We start from the raw sequence: 20,285 nt of genomic DNA on the forward strand, positions 1-20,285 counted from the left end.
AACAAACGGTGCTTGAATGCATCATGTTTGTTCCTCAGTGCGCATGCGTGTAAACGGTCTGTGTGGCCAATCAGGCTCGAGTTCCTCTATTTGAAAACAAGCTCAGCCCCAAACAAAATGTTTTTTTCAAAAACAGACAACAAAAGTCATTAATGGCACCACTTCCCCCACACACACACACACACATTCTCTCAGTTTGGGTTTCACTATTTATTTTCTTGAAGACAACCTATACTTTAGCCTATCTCCCCCCAGAAAGTAACTTTTTTTGGGGGGCAAACCATCATTTTCATTTCTTCCAGGCCATAATTTTAGATTTGAAACCACATTTGCTAACAAGGAATGCTGCAAAAAAAAAAAAAAAAAAAAAAAAAAAAAAATATACCCCTATGTTCAACAGAAGGTTTATGAGCACAATGTGTAATCATTACTACAGTGTTTGAAGTCAACACAAAAAATGAAAGAAGGTAAGCTTGTACACCTAAGCTGATCGAAGGGGGGGGGGGAACCGGGGACTCTGCAAGATACTAAAGTTACAGCAAACCTGTTCGTGGGTTCATTTATTATTTAGGGAAAACCCCATTTAAACAAATCCAGTCTGACGTTTTGGGACGCCCTTTAACCTTGAGAGAAAAAAAAAAGGGGGGAGTTTAATCCCCCCCAACTTCCACCTGTAATCTAGCTTGAGATACATTAGCAGAGTCATTACTGCTGTTCTTCCTGAAATAAAGTTATTTTCTCAAGTGTCACTAAAAAGCATCATTGATTACTCTAGAAAGACAAAGATTGTGGTTGAGTGATGCATATTGTGGAGGTCGCCGGCCAGTCGAAACCTATGAAACCCGCCGGCACACCGGTCAGAAAGACTTCAGGCCTCACTTTGCAGTACATGTGCAAAACCATAAAGATTATTTTAGCAAATCAGATACTAGTGAGGAGTAAGGGAAGGGGGAACATGTAACATTTAAGCACAGTTTTACTTAAAATAAAAATTACACTGTATCCACAGCCTAAGGAAACTAAAATACCCTAAAAATAACTGTGCTATAGTTTAGTACATGCAAAGGTTATGATTCACAATCCTACGTGAAATGGCCATCATTCTCTTCTCCCCTGGTGATAATCAAAGCTATGGCAACAATACTGCAAAGCAGTGATTTTTGCTGTAAATCGAAGGAACAAACAAAAAAATAAAACAATGATAAAGAGGAGTTACAAAGGGAGCAGGTCATTTGGTTGATTATAGTGATGGTGTCTTAATTTCACAGCATCAAGCCCACGTCTGGTGTGAAGGTTAGGGTGTTGGTGTGAAGGTGGAGTATGATCATCAGTCACCATTACAGAAAGCAGTGAAACTAAAAGCTGAAAATTAAAGTTAAAAAAAAAGAAAAAAAAGAAAAAGAAATCATACAAAAGGAACACACTGGAGGCAAAAAGAAAATCCCAAAAGCCACCAAGTGCATCTTCATACAATGCACCGCTTCTCCACACCTATTCATTAACAATGTCCAGTGTCAATTAATACTAACTTAACAAAAACAAAATAAAGTATCCATGTGACGATGATGGTTTTTTTTTTTTTTGTTGTTGTTTTTTTTCCATATCCAAAGTTCTTCCGTTCAGAGATTTGAGGATTCGGCCTCTTTCAAAGGCTGAATTTCTTTTCCTGAAAACCTTTGCTAACCTCACTGTTGCGTTTCTCAATTTATTTTTTTTTGTTTCTCTTCCGATGTTGTATTTGTATCTTTTTCCCCCGTCTCTGCATGCGTTCTCACCCAGTCTCGCACACTCCCAGTCACGCACGCAGCCAAGCAAACACACAACTCATCCGTCCCCATTCTCTCTCGCACATGCGGCACGCGCAGCCGGACTCCTGGCCCCGCCCACCAGGGAGGAGAGGATGGTGCCCCCCCCGTCGAAATAGGGGGAGGGGGGAGGGCGTCTCGTTGGAGGAGATGAACCTGGCTCCTCAGCATTGAGTCCAGACATTCATACACAATGGGTCCATTCACTCACATGTCTGATAGCGTGGGCCGATTGGGGGAGGGGCACATTGAAGGTGGCGCCCCTTCAAGTCGCAGGACCGCAGAATTGTGATGGTTCGTGGTTCATCTCAGTTTATAATCATAGTTACACTTGTGTCTGCATTTTTGTTGTCGTTGTTGTATTGTAATATGTCAAGAACTCTTGATTTCTTATTTTTGGATGTCCTTGGTTCTCCCTGGGCAGACATCGAGTTTATTTTGTTGTCGTTTGAAGTAGTTTTCCCGAAGACGACAGCTCCGATAACGCAGAAGTTATGCCGGCATGTCTCTCAACGCATTCGATGTAGATGTTTTTTTTGCTTTTGTTGCAACATGTAGCCACTCATTCTCACTCGCACCCACTCGCCATCTCAAACTTCATTTGGGCTGGTTTCCCCTGGAATGCCAAATGAAATCCACATATTTTTCTCTCAGATAAGATGCAGCCATGGATCCCACGAGCCAAGCACAATGGATCAAATTTCTCACACTCGCTCTCTCTCGCTCTTTCTCTCCTAATTTTTTTTTTTTTGTTGAACAGAGTGCTGCATCGTGAACAAAACTCCAGAATACCCCAGATGCCGTCTAGAACTGGAATCCCTCGGTTGGCACGTTGGCTGAGTTAAAGCCGTAAGTCCCGCCCTGGATGGCCTCCGGGACCAGGCTGGTGTCTTCATCAATCTGCGTGATGGACAACACAACGGGGCGTTAACAATGAGCAGCAGACGGGCCAGTCAATCGGGCACGAGCGACGCTCAATACGGCATCGCCGCGGGCAAACGCAACGGACCGTTAATCTTCGCTCCATCCATTCATACGTCGGCGTTACGTGCCAACGCTCGTCTCTCTGCTTTCTGTCCTGTCGTCGCTAACATCTTGTTGAGTTTAAACTTTATTCCTCGAGGTTTCTATCCAATACAAAAACACTTTTCCTTTCCCACTGTTGCCTATGCTTTCTCATGTTTTCCCTCCCAAACACTGAACTGAACATTTAACAAATAAAACCTAAACCCATTAGTGAAATAATGAAAACAAAACCACATTAGTTTTATCCGGTTCTAATAGGTAAATGAGATTAAACGTGTAACTTACGTCGTCGGATGAGAAAAACTGATCAATAATTTCGTATGCCAATTTGTAGATATCTTCATTTTCATGATTTTGCAGTTGCTCCACCTTTTCCAAACCTGTGGGACAAACGGGGTAAAGTCAGGTATTGCCTTGAGTTGAACTGGAAAACATCAGAGAAAAGCTTAAACCGTTTCGATCGACAAGTCAAACATCAGGTCACGTATCTGTATCAAACAGGCCTTCTGCTCCCGTTTCCGACTCCTTACAGGATGGGGAAATAATGTCACGACGATTCACTATTAGTGAATAAACATCACCAGTAAATCAATCATTTGTGGTGCCTGAAGCAGTTCCAGATGAGCTGCTTCACACAGCCTCAGAGCACCAAACCTCTTAAAACGATTAAATCGGGAGTTAACCGATACGGATGATCGAAACCTGTTTTTGTCAGGATTTGCAGTGAAATCACTAAGACTTAGCTTTGGGTTGAAGTTTTACATACAGTGTCCTCGATCACAGTCATGATCGCGAGTCGGGACGCGGAACTTACCGCCACATTCTTCAATGAGATTAGCGATAGTTTCGGCCTCGTCGTCGGCCATCTTCAGGATATTGCTGAGGCCGTCGAGAACGACCTGCACGACCTGAGCGTCCTTCACCGTGAGCAGGTTGCAGAACGGAGGAATCACCTGCTTCTCGATGAGGTGTGCCACCTGTGAGCCGCACAGAAACAAGAGTCTTCAGAAGAAAAAAAAAAAAAGAGTAGAAACGCTACGATGCTTTGGTAGATGAGATAGAATATTAAAAGGAGTTACTCTTCACCACAGCAAATGATACAAAGCAAATATTCCCCAGGGTGTTCAAAGTAAAACATTTTTTTTTTAAAAAAGCAGATTTTAGAGAATTTTCCTGATATTTGAAGTTATGCGAGATTTAAGTTTCCTTTCAAGTGCATGTGAGTGACAGATGGAAACACAAGTCTGAGGAGAGGATCAGTGCACCGTTCACACTCTTCTATATCAGTTTCCTTCACAGCTCCCCGACTTCTGACAAAGTATAAAAGTGGATTTTAAAGATTTGACCTTGAATACTTAAGATTCGTAGGGAATAAAAAAAATTATGTTGTACAAAACAAATCTAATAGTTTTATTACAGATTTATTGACTTAATGTATTGACTTCATTATTAGCTAATTTAGTCAAGACGTAATATTCCTATTTCCATTTCCTATGGCGTCATGGTAGAGTTTGTATTTGAAGAATGAGTGCCAAATAAACTAAGTGCATCACATTATTTCTTGTATCCATTATTGTTCATGACTGGAGCGTAGACTTTCAGCTTTTCAATACATCCGATGTTAAAGAACAAAGTGAACATCAAGTGAAGCGTCGAGGACAGATGACTTTTCAATGTTTAACAAGCTGCTTGTCTCAAGAAACTCAAGATGCAAACTAAAAACTTTGCAATAATCTGTCGAGTCCAAAGTCTTTACTTCCATTAATTAAGAGGCAAATCTGACAGTATCGGTTTGGAATATTTGATTTCATTAGGCATGACATCAATTCCTGTTGAGTAAAAAAGCCAAAGCCGCGGCGAACAGCATCACACAGTGAGGAGGCTCTCACCTGGTCTTTCCTTCCACTTATTGTCAGGTTACTGATGGCCCAAGCTGCTTCCTTCTGAGTGCCAAAGTCGCCCTAAAACATTCAGTCACAGAGTAAGCAACACATTTTACCCTTCAAGAACTAACTATTCGCTCGATGTGGATACGAACCTTATCAAGCAGGTGGATGATCATGGGCACAAGCTTGGCGTCGATGACGGCCTGCACCTGTTGCTGGTTACCTGCTGTGATGTTGGACAGGAACCACACTGCCTCCTGCAGGACAAAAGGGACAAACACAGCTCAGCCATAGATTTTCAGTGCTCAGCAGCTTTTAGTTAGTGTCTGAGCTGGATCAGAATTCAGAGGTCCGCTCCGAGGTTTGACCCCTGGTAGAGACTGCGTGCTGTGGGCGGGGCCTGGGCGACGTTGAGGCTCTAATCATCATCCAGTCACAAAAAGAGGCCTCTTTGTAAAGTGACTGGACTCAGATGCACTCCGATATCAACAAAGACACTTTGGTCCTCAGTACCCGTTTTCCACCAGCCCAGTGTCTCACACACACACACACACAGTCACACAGACTAACACCCCCCCCGCCCTCCACCGACTACACTGACTACACTCGCAGCCGACGTCTTCATCTTCTTCCTCCTCAGGATCCTCCGCGTTGTGAATTCCTACAATGAGCCACCTGTCCCACCCGCTACCTTTCACACAGCATTCACACCTGCACACAGTTTCTGATTTCATCACTTCCAGACAAACGACGGAGTGAGCGAGTGGGTGTGTGTCGAGGAGGGGGACGTCACCTTGTTGATTTTCTCCTTCGGGTGAGTGAGCAGAGCGGGGAAGTGGCTGAGGGCGTCGCAGTTGAGCACCACCTGGGTCTGTTCGTCTGTGCCGGTCACTATGTTGCCCACAGCCCTCAGGGCCGCAGTCTGCATGGAAGAAGAGTGGTTTACTGTTATTACCCGTTTATCCAGACAGGATTCAGAGTGTGGAGGCCAAGTTAGGCATGCCCTTCACAGAAAGGAGTTTTTAGGTTTGGTGCTCGCTGTGGTGAAAGCAGATGTTTTTTAAAAGGTTGGTGGTGAGAGATTTGCTGTAGTTATTAAAACAAATAAATTCCAGTTACAAAAACAACGCATGTGCACGTATACTAACACAATGCTTCTTCTTTGTGACGCACATGTTTGATCAGACACCGGTTTTATAGTAATTTCATTCATGGCCCAGCAGTTAGGAGGGTTAAAAGCCATGGTGGAGACCTCTGTCATCATGGGTTTTGAACGAGCAGTGTGCTTTGCCAACCTAACCGTTGTTTAAACTGCTGCCCAGTAGAGACATCAATAAATGCTATTTACTGACAATCAGAAACTGCAGCCTTCAAAGTGAAAATATAGGAAATTCAGCATTTAACTGTTTAATAGTACCAAGTGTGAGGCAAGCAATGTGAATTTAGTGTACTTCTACTATAGAGCTCGACTTGACCTCATTTTGAGTTGATATTTTATCTCTTTTGTCTGGGCATGAGGAGGCTTTGATCACTAAACTGTCACTGATAAACTATCTTCCCCAGCGATAGTGAAAAGGGGGCGCAAGAAGATGAAAGGGGAGTCTTCTCCTCCCATAACCTCCAGGGCAATTTGCACTTTGTTCTTAAGACAAGCCCGAATCCATACCTGAACTTTGACCTCCTGGTGGCTGAGCAGAGGTACCAGATGTGGGACGATGCCCGAGTCGATGACCATTTGGATCTGCTCGTTTCCGGCGTCCGTCAAGTAGGACAGAGCCCACACGGTGTCTACCAAAATCTGGAGGCAGCAAAACAGTCAAGACATTCTCGTGAGCACATTCCGCTTCCTGTTCAGTGGGACAGACGTTTTAGCAGGAACACTCGTCAGAGATTACTATGTTGATCACAGATTAGCGGTACCAAGGCAACAGTCTGAAGTCTGGATACTTACACTGACATCAGTGTGGTGGATCAGCACGCAGAGAGCCGGAAGGATCTGAGGGAGCAAAGTAAAAATAAACATTATCTTTTTAATACTGGAATCGGTGCAAAATTACACTTTGCAAGTACTGTAACGTCTTTACTAATCTTAACACAGTTGAAACACAAGATAACTGAACAAAGCACTGATAGAACTATAATCCTCCCCGTCTCTCACACTGTTAAAACATCTTTTGTCTTTGAATACAACAACTCCATGAAGCATCTCACACCAGCACAAAGATGGAAACTCACCATTTCTCAATGCAAAACTGATCTGGAATCAGTTTAGTAGCTTTGTCATTCACAGTCTTATCACCTGCATGTCTACAAAATGACCATAATCAAAGCTGTTTTTCCTCTGCATTCATTACCAGAGGATACGTTTGAAATCCAACAGTCTGGATTTGAATCAGACAGATTCGAAAAGATCTGATATGAAGGCTGATACTTTGGGACATCTTTAGTGTTTCATCCGGATGGTCACTGCATGTTATATTACACATCTCATTTTCAAACTCTACATCATAAGAGAGCCTTAAAAAACCTCCTGCAGCTGCGAGCGTGCATCACCTATTAGCTCCAAAACCATCTTTCCTAAACTTCTCTCTCTTAGTGCAAACCGACCTCCTGGATTGTCTCCATGGGTGGCGGAGGATCCTTGTGGCGGCACAGATTGACCATGACCCAGGTGACATTGCGGAGGAAGGTGATGGGAATGGAGGGACTGATGAAAGACAGGAGGGGCTTAACCACACCCAAGCTGATCACATAGTCTCTGCACTGAGGGCCGTCACCTGGAGGAAACAACACACACATCGTCATTAGACAAGAGTTTTAACAAGGTATTTTTTTTTATTGGATTCAAGTACAATTGAGCCAACAGCCTGGTACGTTTAAGGAAATGTGCACCATTTTACTCCGCATGGGCGAACACGGCCACTGGACCCATCAAGTGTGAAAGACAGCTGTGCTAAAACCATGTTGTTTACTGCTGTGGAAGACACACTGACGGCATTACTGAGTGACTGTCACTTTTTCAAATACAAAAGGCAGCTTTCTGCATCGCCCGTCTCCCCAGAAATCCGTGCACCCCTGCAGAGCTCAAGGATCGCATCTGCTCTGCTTGCATGACAGATGAGGTATGGAGGAAGACGGGAGCGTCCTCGTCATCTGCGCCTCCGAAACAAAAGCGGCAGCAACAAGAAGCAGCAGCGTGTGCATCACTGCAAAGCGTTTTATGAAGCTGGATCAAATGCTTCGGTTGCACGTTTGTTGCGTTTTGAACTGCGCTGTGGATGCAAGTGTACTCAGGTGCAAAACAATGCAATGTGAATGCCAGCGTGATTGCTGAGGCTACTGAGAAAACACGCAGCTTAAATTGGAATACAGGTGCATTTCACTTGAATTGAAATATGATACTTCAGGGGACGGTAAAACATTTATATATTGTAGATGCGTCACACAAACAGAAATATTTCATGCCTTTCTGGGATTGTTTTTTTATAAGTCACGAAAGAGAGAAATACAGTGTATGAATACATTGAACGTCTAATGAAAGCAATGATACTATTTTTTTTGTGCTGCAACTGTCAACTCACCGATGATGTTCCCCAGGGCCCAGACGGCCTGTTCGCACACGTTCTGGTGTGGAGAGTGAAGCAGCCTCAAGAAGAGCGGCACAGCATCTACACAACAAACACAAAGAGGAGGACTTTGTAAAGACGTATTCAATCCTCGTCCGCATCACACGCGATATATGCCTCTTGAAATATCCACAGATTGACGTGACTGTGTGGTTAACCCTAAACAATTGATCCTAGGTTGTAACAGTACATATATATCCTAAAGATTAATAATCCAGAAGTTCATTAGATCAGAGTGTTCCAGTTGTGTAATGTCCCCGCCTGGCATTTAAGTGCTGCCATTTACTGTGATCAATCAAACTCTCATTGTTGGTCATAAATCAAACCAGATAATCTCATTCCTTCGCAAATAGCTCTGCTTAAAAACAAGAAGAAAAAAAAAAAGGAGAAATAAAATCTTAGACCAGTAGTTTGGGATGCCACAGAGTTCTGCCGCAGGAAATGTGCAAGAGTCAGAAAGATGTTTTTCCTCCCTATATGAGAATAAATTGTCCCACCTAGTGGTGCATTGTTTTAAGACTCAACCTTCAGTGTGGGACTCAGGTTCAAATCCCGGAGGCAGCAGAAAAATCTTCCAGCATAAAAACTACCCAAACCTCCAGAGCAAATCATATTTTCTATTTTTTGTGTGGTGAAAATGTGCAGGTACTTGTATCATTAACTATAAAGGTAAAATGTGAATATATATGGTTTACTACGCAAAAAATGTGACAACAAAAACAATCAAAACCTTAGAAAAGTGCAATTTTCAAGGATTCATATAAAAACAGATAAACTGTTTATGCTCTAGCATGAGACGGCACCTCTCCAGAACAAAGACAGGATTCATCAAAAGGGAGGAAAAGATACGTGTGGCCTTGTAGATAGTGTGAGACTTACTGGACTGGACCACGGCTTGGGTTTGCTCCGAGGTACCCGACGCTATGTTGGTGAGAGCCCAGGCTGCTTCAAACTGGAGAGACGGGCTGCGGGGCGGTGAGAGGCGGGTGGAGGTAGAGAGCAGAGTTTGATTAGGCATGATGACTCATTTATGTGCTGCCATTCCTGGAAGGTGAAAACTGGAGCGCATTTACATAACGTCCGACGCTATTCGGATGTTGTAGGCTGGGCTGACACCCCACTGGATCATTAGCATAACTTTGAAGTGTACATAAACTTAGCATGATCGGGGGGGGACCAGCACTATAATTAAAACATTTTGAAAAGCAGGATTCACCACCACACGCGGGTAAAGAGAATTACAGTCCGCTTACTTGTCATCTCTGTCCAGGCAGTGGACCAGTATAGGAAGGATCCCAGACTTAATCAGGTCATCTATGGGAGGATTACGGTCACTGGACAACAATTTCCTAAAAAAACAAACAAAAAGGAAACAAAATCAGTCTTTCATTCAGTCACGTAACTTGACTGACGGCAGGACTCAAACACGCACGCAGAGAAGCAGCTGAAGAATGTGAAACATCTACAATGCGAGTCCATCACGATTCCGGTGACTATTAAACCAGCGTTACATAACGTCAGGTGCGGGGATGAAGCAACAGTACGCGCCACAACATGAGCAAACAACGAGCACTGCACAAATTCCGTGTGTTCGGCCACATTGAGCAGCACCTGACACCGGCGCGCAGAGGGCTGCAGCACTGAGCTGCAGTGCCATTTACAGCCTCCATTAATTAGACGGGGGCTGACTGACTCCTAAATCAAGGCTGTCAAACAAAGCTGGAGAAACAATCAGCCCCTGAAATTGCAACAGTGAAACCGTATTTCGCAACAGACCATCAATTTGAGGCAGAACCCCTCCGATGAGTATTGGGCCGTACGGTCCAGAAGCAGTTGCTAACAATTGCACCTGTGCGCCACATGTGCACCGTGATTGTAATTCACTGTTCACAACACTCCAGCGAACCACATGTACACAATTAGGCTTTAAATAGACGATTGCACATTTGATACAAGTTCAATTTTAGACAATGTGTCTTTTGTACCCACGTTCTAACAGAACATTGTGTTATCGTCACGAAGGTGAGAAGACACTAATGCTTTCCTTGAGTTCATTTATTTATTGCTCGAGCCTGATGTGTGTTTTCTTACCTGGCAGCCTGAACAGCGCTCAGCTGGACGCCCTGGTTGTCACTGGTGGCATTCTGCAAAGCAACAACAGAGTCAACATTAATGCACGTTCAAAAAACATTATCCATGTCCAGTCGGTTTTCATGTTTTCAAGTGTGAAGCTATTAATAAAAACTACTGAACAAATTGCAATAAAACCCGAAGCACAAATGCTTAACCTTGAGGTTTGCAAGTCAGTGTTTAACTTGACAAAGCTCAAGAGCCGACATCTAAACATAGTTGAGCACAACGTGACATGTTAGCATAAGCAGTCATAACACTTGACTATTTCTGACCGTCTCAATAAGTCATATTTATACAGCTCTGAGCTTTCATGTGAAGAATGTTTTTCCAAATGTTTTAATTATCCTCGGTAATAGTGAGCACAACAAGTTATACTGCAGGCATCCATAACATTTTCTATCATTACAACCCATTTTCTCCAGGGAAGTGACTTTATTCTGAGTTCAGACACAAAACATGGATTTAGTTATTTGTTCCTAAAAAGGACTCCAGGATTTCAGACGTTGGCTCATTCAAAGTGTATGAAGCACATATTTAGGGACTCAGACAGTATTCGTATTGCAGACAGTAACCTTTAGCTTTCACCAACGCCATCGTGCAAAATATCATTGACAATCTTTTTTTTTTTTTTTTCCATACCATTATAGTTTAAAAACAAGATTGAAGACTCTTGCTTGAAATGAATAAAAAGCATTTTTTATAATTTTTCAGAAGAAAGATTCGAAGATGAGCATAATCGATTTCCTCTTTATATTATGACTCACAAAGACTGTGGACTTCAGCTGGGAGGGCAAAAGTCAATTCAGATAAATCATTAAGTCAATCAGTGAACTTCAAACCCATTATAAAAATGAGATGGGGGATGATATGGGTTAAATCAAAGAGTTCACTTACTTGTACTATTGCTTCAAGGGAGGTGTTTTGCTGAAAAAGAGAACAAGAGTTTTATGAGTGCGGGGTTATTTTATTACACATTGCTTCAGCAAAAGCTCAAACAAAACTAGAAGTGTCAAACACATAGCCGAGAGAGGGTTTGCTCGGGTTCAATAAAGTTTTCAATAAAAGCAACAACCTTCAACGTGTCCAGTGGAGAGGCTGCACAGTTTCAGTAAGGTCAGGACAGATAATAACGAGACCAAGAACTGAGGAGAGCTCGCTGCTTAATTGCTCAAGAAATAATACGATTCTTGTGCATAACAACCAAAAGAGATGTAGCATGTGATTGCGCAGGTCAAAATGAAACTTAATCCGGTTGCATGTGAACTAAAATACACTTGAAACTGCAATTACCACCACCACCACCAAAAAACAAAAAAACAAAACCCCTCCTGAATATTCTGCAGGGTGATCAACGTAGATGAGACATTCTAAGTGTATTTGCTGCGACGCTGACTGTCCTTCACGACTATAAGTTTTCAGAGTGCACGAAGGCGCAGGGCTGAAAAACATAAAATAAAAAAGCCATCGGAACAACGTAGCCTCACCCGACATGGGGGCATAACGGTCAGTAGCCTGGACGAGTCGGCCAACACTAAACATGACAATTTGCCAACTGGCAACTTCTCCCCTCCCGACAGGGACCCTGAACATCACTTTCAATCATCAACTGACCACCACTGTGGGTCTTATTAAATAAAGCTCGCCCGTGCCTCTGCTAAGCCAGCACTTTCTCCTGCCGATTGCCCACGGACTCTGGCATAACAGTAGGGAGGCAGTGAGCTAAGAACAAAAGTCAAAGCTGAAATTAAAAAAAAAAAAAAAAAAAAAAAAAGTTCAAGCACAATTCAAGCAGATTAATGATGGTGCCTCTGCTTTCTTCGGCTGTGGAGGATGATTAAAGAGACAACTGTATCCCAGTAATGTTAAAAACAAAACACAGCTAACAAGACGAACCACGAGCGAAGCCGAGAGAACGCAAGGGCAGAAACGGAAGAAACAGACATCAAACCTAAGACGCTCACGAGGCTGGAATTATTTATTTTGAAAGGAGGGAACCACAACAAAGGTTGAAAAGCAAAAAAAAAAAAAAAAAAAAAAAGGCAACAGAATTGATGTGTTATTTAAGACCAGCTGAAACCGGCCACACAGCGGTCGTTGGTTTACTAAGTATTTAAACTACACTGGCCAGCACACTCTCCACAAAAGCCCCTCTAATGTCTCGCAGTGACTCAGAGCAGCGTGTCATTGTTGATATATTGCTAAGCAGCTCATTTTGAGCCGGCCCTCTCAACAACACCAGGTTGTTACAGTGATTGAATTTTTTTGAACTGCTGAGTGGCCGTTTTAAATGCAGCAACGCGACCAAACCCTCCGACTTTTAGTGGAAATGGTGATCGATCTCCTCGCTGTGACGTCGCTGGCTTCAAACACGCAGTCCCGCTGTGTGCCAACGTCACAAAAAAAAAACAAAAAAAAACTCAGGGATCACTACTCAGACACTGCTAAGCTTCCGTGGTGCTAAAACTCTAAAGACCGAAACAAAACGGAATATTACACTTGTGCAAAACTCAACTATGTAGGAGGAGAGTAAAAGTCAAACACTCCTGCTGCCATGTATACCACAAAAGCACTTTGAGTTACCCTTATTGTTCAAAATGGGTTTTGAAAAGACACCGATTTATTTCTAATAGCTATGATAATGTTAATTACAGCCTTCTTAAGACACTCAAAAAAAAGAAAGAAAAGTTGTGACGTTAGGTCCCAGTCCCTTTTATCGTCAATTGTTTTGATATTTACTTTTCGCTACTTGTCGCTCTCGCTCCCTTCCTGTCGTACCTACAGTGTAAGGCACATGTCGAACTCCGGTCCTCGAGAGCAGACACCCTGCGTGTTTTAGGGCGCTCCCTGCTTAACACACCTCATTACTATGCGGTACTATTCTTATTAAGCTTCTTTTTCTTTTTTCTGATGACCCGATCATTAAATGTAGGTATGCAGAAGCAGGGAAACATCTAAAACATGCAGGACGCCGGACCTCGGGGACCACAGTTTGACCCTCCACGAAAGCTGATTTACGCTCCATGTTAGAAAACGCAGAGCCATATGTCTGTACTCTCTGGTCATAACGTCTGTATTTCGGTCCGTCTCCTGGAAGCTTGCAGACTCAGAACAAAGGCTGCATACCACTGGGAGTCTTGGATGCTGTGCTGAGATTTGAAATGAACCCCAGAAACGAGCTCAAGAGTTAAAAGAGTGATTTGGTGACAACAATTAAGGAGGTTTAACGGCCCCACAGACAACAGGAACAATTGCCTTCGATCACGTTCATCCTCAATATGAACATTAACACAACACATGCTTCTTGAATTCCTTCCTCTCTAACAAAAGAACTCTTCCTCTTGGTATTTGGAAAGTATGTTAATTCAGAGCAGCTTTATCTGGTGGATTAATTGCCAAATGCTCATTCCAATGCAACGGACACACACGGAAGTATAAATGTGGGGATGTTTACACTTTTTTAGACGCTCATATCTGTTGCCTAAGTACTTAAGAGCATAGAAGAGTCTTAACAGGAGCGCTACTGCAGATCCTTCATTCCCACGGCTGTCAAGACTCTTCATTAATACAGTCACCGAGCTTGGCTTGACCTAATACATAATGCATTTTACTCATATGTATATGGATCAGGTAGAATATACAGTATACGTAAATAATACACTTCACAGTAGTTGTCAATCATTTTTCTTCCACCATTTCCTTCGTTCATCTACGATCCTGTGAATAATGGTGCAGCTGTGACATACAAAGCACAGATTTGAATACTTTCCCCTTTGTCTTTTAGTTTTGCATGGATTCTTTATGTTTGCCCTGACATTCTAACTACATCGCACTGATCAGGACACAGCCGGCGCTCTTACCAACTTCTGACATTTTCAAGTCAAAATGATTTATTAATGAAGCGAAAAAGCACTAATTTCAGCTTCAAGAGCTAAAATATATGCATCAGCGTTATATAGGAACAGTTAACGTACACATAATATCAGGACAATGTGAAGCTGTAATGGTGACGTGGATGAAGTGAAAATAGAGCAACATCCATTTTTTAAATAAATGTAATTGGTAATCTAACCGTGGAACGATAAATAAACCTTGATGATTTGCTTTCACTAGCAATGTTGTTGGTTTACCCATGTTTAAGAAAAATATGTTGAAAGAGCTAAAAGACCTAAACTGTGATGAAAGTTCAGAAAATGACAAGAAACTTAATGATTTTTTTTTGCGGCTCCAGATAAATTGCATTTGATGAGAGGGGGCTAAAAATGGCTCTCAGTTTTAAAGGTTGAAGACCCCTGCCTTTTGGAGGAAACGTTTCATCTCTACCCGCTCCATCAATTGATCTGGACACAAGCCAGAACACAGCAAACCAGGCAACATGCGTCTCCCCTTCCTCTGACTCGTAGCAAAACCAGAAGAGAAAGTGGAAACTCGAAGAGGCACCGTCGCTTGAACTAAAGTGTCAGCAGGTCTTGAACCTCGAGAGCGTTTGACCAGTGAGATGAATTTAATGTACAACCCTCCTCCAGGCCCACCGGTCACAGCAAGGCATTTCTGTCAGGCTTTCAGTCCCAATCCTTCTACTGAAAATGTAAACTACTCTATTCTTTAACATGCAAGACCTAACCATGTGTAAATTCCCGCTGTCGGGACAAACAACCATACCGATCTGAAATCTCCGTCCACATCAGAATCCTCACAGATGTCCTCGTGGGGCACGTTTCGCCTCTTCAGCAGGTGCTCATCTCTTTTGTTCTGTCACAGGAGGAGCAAAATATAAGTTCATACAAACACCTGCAAAGAGAAAACTGGACACTCGAGGACTCATTTCTAATAAGAGACCACGAGAATGTATGTTTGGAGTGGAGAGGACATGAAAAACACCACGTGGTTACCTTTCTGAGTTCCACCACGACCTCAGTCCTCTGTCTTCTCATAGTCTGTGGGAGAGACAATGTATTACAGTTACACAACATGAACCTTTCACCCCGTCCTACACTTGAACACATCAGTTAAAATAAACATTCAGGCCAATCAAAGTGGACCTCATTGTCGATCAAGATCTTGTTTGTTCGGCCACAGCTGATCAGCCGCCCGCTACAGTTGAGACTAAGTCAACAGCCTCCATGCTGAATATGAGCGCATCAAAACACGCTGCACACGACTCTGACCTGATGTGACCGTTTGTCGCTGCAAGACAACCTGACGCAGCCCAACAGCCCAGAGTTCTTCATACATACAATTAGTTTTTAGCATTTCCTTCCCGATAAATTATTACATGTCACACATGCACCCAAAAATGTATTGAAGTGGCAGCTGCAACGGGACAGTGCAGAAGGGCTGAGTCATCTATCTATATCAGATAATATACACTCACAGCCACTTCCATGTATACAGTACACTTAACATGATGCAGTTCAACATTTCTGCCATTTAAAAAAAAAAAAAAAAGAGCCTCTGGTTTACTTTGGCTCATCTGAGGGACATTGATTCAATGCTGTGGTGATGTCTTAGGGTGTTTGTTATGTCATAATCACTTCATTAACAGACATAATATCAAGAAACTGCTAATTATAATGTAATCCAGCTTAATATCAGTGCAAACTAAATGAAAACCTTTCAGATAATCTCACCTGTACTCAAAGAATTGATACAGTGGTAAACTCAGAGGTTTTGTCCCCAGAGCCGTTGGACACTTGAATAATTGCTGACAGTACTGTGTGCAAGATAAGTTATTTCATTATTGTAATTGACACACGCATACATATGTATACTTTACACCTGTGGCCTTTCGTGCATGATTGTGTTAAAAACATACAAATGGACATCTGTTGTTTATTTTGTAAAATCACAACAATTGTTTATGTGGATATCATAAGGTTCCTATGTAAATTGCTCTCCATCTTGAATCTCCCCGCAGAGGATGAATAATGTGGTCTCTATTCTCTATTGTTGCAGAAGTGATCACACACAATTCGTCTCCTGGCATTGAAGTAGTCCTCACAAACACACGTGCACATTCCTGGTCTACAAGGACTAGATATCGTTTCAGATTTTGTGTTTCCTTTTCTTTCCCCCGCCGTTTTTTTTTATTTATTTAGGTGCCTGTTGGTAAGATGTGGTTTATAGTGACTGGTGTTGAGCCTGCGTGCGTTGCTGTTAATATGAGGGAGTAAACAGTAGAAAGAAAAGATAACTGTGAAAATGTTCAATAAAATCTTAATACATGTCATGAAAAGGCTGATTCTTAATGGAAGCGTGATTGTTGACAATGATAGATCATTACTTTTATTAGGAATTTTCCCCCCCAGTTTCTTTACTACTCCTCTGTAGAGGATATGATTACTTCCTGTCTACATGAGTTCAATATAAATTGTACCTGGTCGCCACTGAAAATGAGATTTACTTGTAGTTAAGCATATGTAACTTCGGAGGACTGCAGTGCACATTATTCTTATCTCAGCTGTTGATTACTTGCACTGTGTCTGTTGAATTATTAACCATATAGGTTAGAATGATCCCATGCATGTGTGTGTGTGTGTGCATCATGACAGCCCTCCGCCATGCTTACACTAACTAGTTTAAGTCATTAACAGGTTGGAAGACGCAGGAGCATGCTGGTGTGCGGAGGCCGTGCCCGCGACTTGTCAAACAGGATGTATGACCTAAATCCTGTCTGTGTGTTTCCGTAGAGCGCGCAGGCTGAGAGCAACATGACTGTAAAGCACAGTGACACGCTGAGCACGGATCACCTGGTGACTCGTGGATCCCACGTTAGCCAGCGTGTCGCCTTCGCATCTATCACTCGCGTAAACCGCGTTTAACCAGGCGCACGCGTCACAAAAGCGCGGGTGACGCCGGCGAGGCAAATTACACGGGAAATTCACGTGCTGGGCTCTCTATTTAGCAGCCAGGTGACTGGTCAGCTCGGAGGGTAAACGCTTTCCGCCATTGTTTTTGATTGTAGGGACGGGGGATGGGTGGAACTGCAGCCGCCAGCGGCACCGAGCTCAACGCTCGCGTTAGCATGTTAGCACACACGTTAGCTCTCTGCGGCACCAAAATAACGCTCATCGGCCGCGGGGTGAGCCCGGCACTCACGTTACAATCACATTATAATCTCCCACACGTCAATATCTCCCGTGTTGTCGGTTTTTTACGCCTGACAGCACGCCGGGCTAAGCCGATGTGGTGGGTGAAGTGCTTCACCGCAGCTAGCGGGTCCCCGGCGGGCCTGGCTAGCAGCGGGCTAGCAGTGAGCACCTCCGGCGGAAGAGATCAACTCCGATCAGCCTTCCCTACCACGATGCAAGCCACCACCGGGGGAAACCGCCCCGACGAGCCGGGGCGGCCTCACACCGGGCGGTGCGCGGAGGCCCCCGGCCACGAGTCGGTGGAAATTAGAAACGACGTCACAGAGAAGCGGCGACGCGATGCTGGCCGCGAGCGGAGCGGCGAGGAAAAGAGGAGATCCTCGACACCCAAGTTTTACCTCCAAATCTCGGCCTTTATTCTTGAAATTCTTCAGCCGCTGGTTGTCCAGTTTCTCGTTGTCGGCCATGTTCGCGGTGTCGGCGGCGCGGTACAGTTAAACTGGTGGATTTAGCTGGTGAGCTGCCCTTTTTTTTTTCTGGTTCCCTTTTTCGCAGGCTTTCGTTAGCGGACTATTTTCTGCTGCTCTGTCCGCGGTGCATACTGGGAATGCCGGTGGTGGAGGGAGGGCAGCCTTGCTGTGGCGTAGAGGAAGGGTGGGGAAATCCCCCTCACTCTCATTGGTCTCTCGCTTCACGTCTGTCCGCAGGGTGCGCCACACTTCACACAGTCACTCATATTCAACCATAAGTCAGACATTAGATGGACAGTCATTCAATTCATGAATTGCATTTCTGTTTTTTTTTTGTTTTGTTTTTTTAAAGAGAAATTAAAAAAAAAAAAACTATCAGCGAACCCCCAAGAGACACAAAACACTGCAGATATGCAAATGGAGAGGTGTAAACGTATCATAAACAATATGCAAAATAAATAATTAAATACTGAAAATAAAAATGAAATTAAAATATAATATAATAATTTTTTTTACTACAAACATGCTGCTCATAATACAAATTAAGTGGAAGGAATGCCCTTCAAAAATGCACACAGAAACACAATAATGAAAAAGTAATGGTTATTTTGATTAACAGAGACAAAACGTCCATAGAAAGATTTAAAACAGCAACAATGAGAAAGAAAACTACCATAAAGAGATATAAAGTAACTGCAAAGATATGCTAAACAATGACAATTAGATCAATACTACCACGTCCATCTTCTACACAGTATACTGCTTTATCCTGGGCAGTGTTATAGGGCACTGGAGCCTGTCCCTGCTAACTCTGGACGAAGGCAGGATACACCCTGGACACATCGCCAGTCCATCACATCACAAACACAGATAACCACACACTCACATTCACACCTTGGGGGAATTTAGGGTCACCAATCAACCTCACATGCATGTTTCTGGACCATGAAAGGAAACTAGTGTGCTTTGAGGAAACCTATGCACACATAGGGAGAACATGCAAACTCCAATTAGACAAGCCCACCCAGTATTTGAACCCAGATCTTCTCTCTTAGGCCAGAGCAATAACCATTGCTCCAGTGGGCTCAGAGCGGCATTCTACCACATAAAAAAATGCCATCAACTACATAGTTACACAAAGCCAGAACAAAAGGAGACAAAATGACCATAAAGAGAAAATCTGCTACAAAACGTAATGTTACATTTCCACAGGCAAATGAGAAATGGCTCCAAACAGGAGCATTCACACATAATAAATGTACAAAACATTCACACAGTAATGCAAATAACCCAAAAAAATCTAAAGTTGCACAGGGTGTCATTAAGAAATTCAACGTTCACACAGAGCTTCAAATGACCACAACCGTATTAACAAGAAAGTGCATCATGACTATACTTAGGACAACCACAAAAGGTGTGAAATGACCATGAAGAGACGCAACATATGATGCAGAAAAGACAGAATAGTTTACAATGACGTTTAAGTGAAACCAAGGCATGAAATCACCACAAATTAATGCAAAATGACCACAAAGAAACATAATATTGGTAAGAAGACACACACATATGTGATGTGGGCCACATGTTAACATAAAGTGAAGCAAAAATAATGCAGCACGAGTGAGGAGAGTAACACAAGATCAATACAAAGCAACACTAGTATCTTTTGTGCTGTGTAGGTAAAATCAGCCCAATTAAACCAAAATATGGAAAAAGATGCACACAGGACTACATATGCATAGTTGCGATATAAATTAATAAAAAAAACATAACGTGGTGTAAAATCTACCCAAGACATATTACACTACCACAGACAAAGTTAAATAAAGACATAAAGGCACCGTCAAACAAAGACTCACTGTATAAATGAACGCAAACAGAAAACTTGCTCAAGGAAAGAGAAAATGACAGATCAATATGTACTAGGAGAAGTTAAAACTATCACATACATTTGATATATAAGATGTGATATAAATGAGCATACAGTAACAGAATATGACCGCAGAGAGGCATTCTGTTTCATGAAATTACCGAGCACAGTAACAAGACAACACTGTGTGTCCTCTGACAAGACGAACAGGCCCAAGGCTCGTATTCATCCCATGACTGGCAACCGATTTACATTTCATAGTGTTTCAGTTTTACTTAGAAATGATCATACACGAGACAAAACAATGACACAAAGAGTCAGGAGTTCTGGTTGTATACCAAACTGTACAGTATGTTATATACCACTGAAAAATGAGCTAAC

At 42.8% G+C, this 20,285-nt stretch overlaps 1 protein-coding gene across 1 annotated transcript; it reads right to left on the reverse strand.

Moving 5' to 3' along the window:
• Positions 1-1,611: 1,611 nt before the first annotated feature.
• Positions 1,612-18,290, reverse strand: kpna4 (karyopherin alpha 4 (importin alpha 3)). Its single transcript, XM_080459805.1, has 17 exons — positions 17,963-18,290; positions 15,366-15,410; positions 15,136-15,225; positions 11,371-11,400; positions 10,435-10,487; positions 9,597-9,692; positions 9,223-9,308; positions 8,299-8,385; positions 7,325-7,494; positions 6,669-6,713; positions 6,384-6,515; positions 5,511-5,639; positions 4,870-4,974; positions 4,721-4,792; positions 3,646-3,808; positions 3,117-3,211; positions 1,612-2,705 (listed from the first exon to the last, which is right to left on the reverse strand). The coding sequence occupies exons 1-17, from the start codon at positions 18,029-18,031 to the stop codon at positions 2,610-2,612; spliced, it is 1,563 nt and encodes a 520-aa protein (XP_080315931.1). The 5' UTR covers positions 18,032-18,290; the 3' UTR covers positions 1,612-2,609.
• Between the last annotated feature and the right edge of the window lie 1,995 nt (positions 18,291-20,285).

The sequence above is a fragment of the Lipophrys pholis genome (assembly GCF_963383615.2).
Source record: "Lipophrys pholis genome assembly, chromosome: 3".
NCBI classification, from domain to species: Eukaryota; Metazoa; Chordata; class Actinopteri; order Blenniiformes; family Blenniidae; genus Lipophrys; species Lipophrys pholis.

Coding starts and splice junctions, on each gene's coding strand:
- kpna4 (XM_080459805.1), bottom strand. CDS start 18,031: ATGGCCGACAACGAGAAACTGGACAACCAGCGGCTGAAGAATTTCAAG. Junction 11,401..15,135: donor TGGACGGAGATTTCAGATCG/GTATGGTTGTTT, acceptor TCTCTTTTTCAG/CAAAACACCTCCCTTGAAGC. Junction 4,793..4,869: donor TCATCCACCTGCTTGATAAG/GTTCGTATCCAC, acceptor TGAATGTTTTAG/GGCGACTTTGGCACTCAGAA.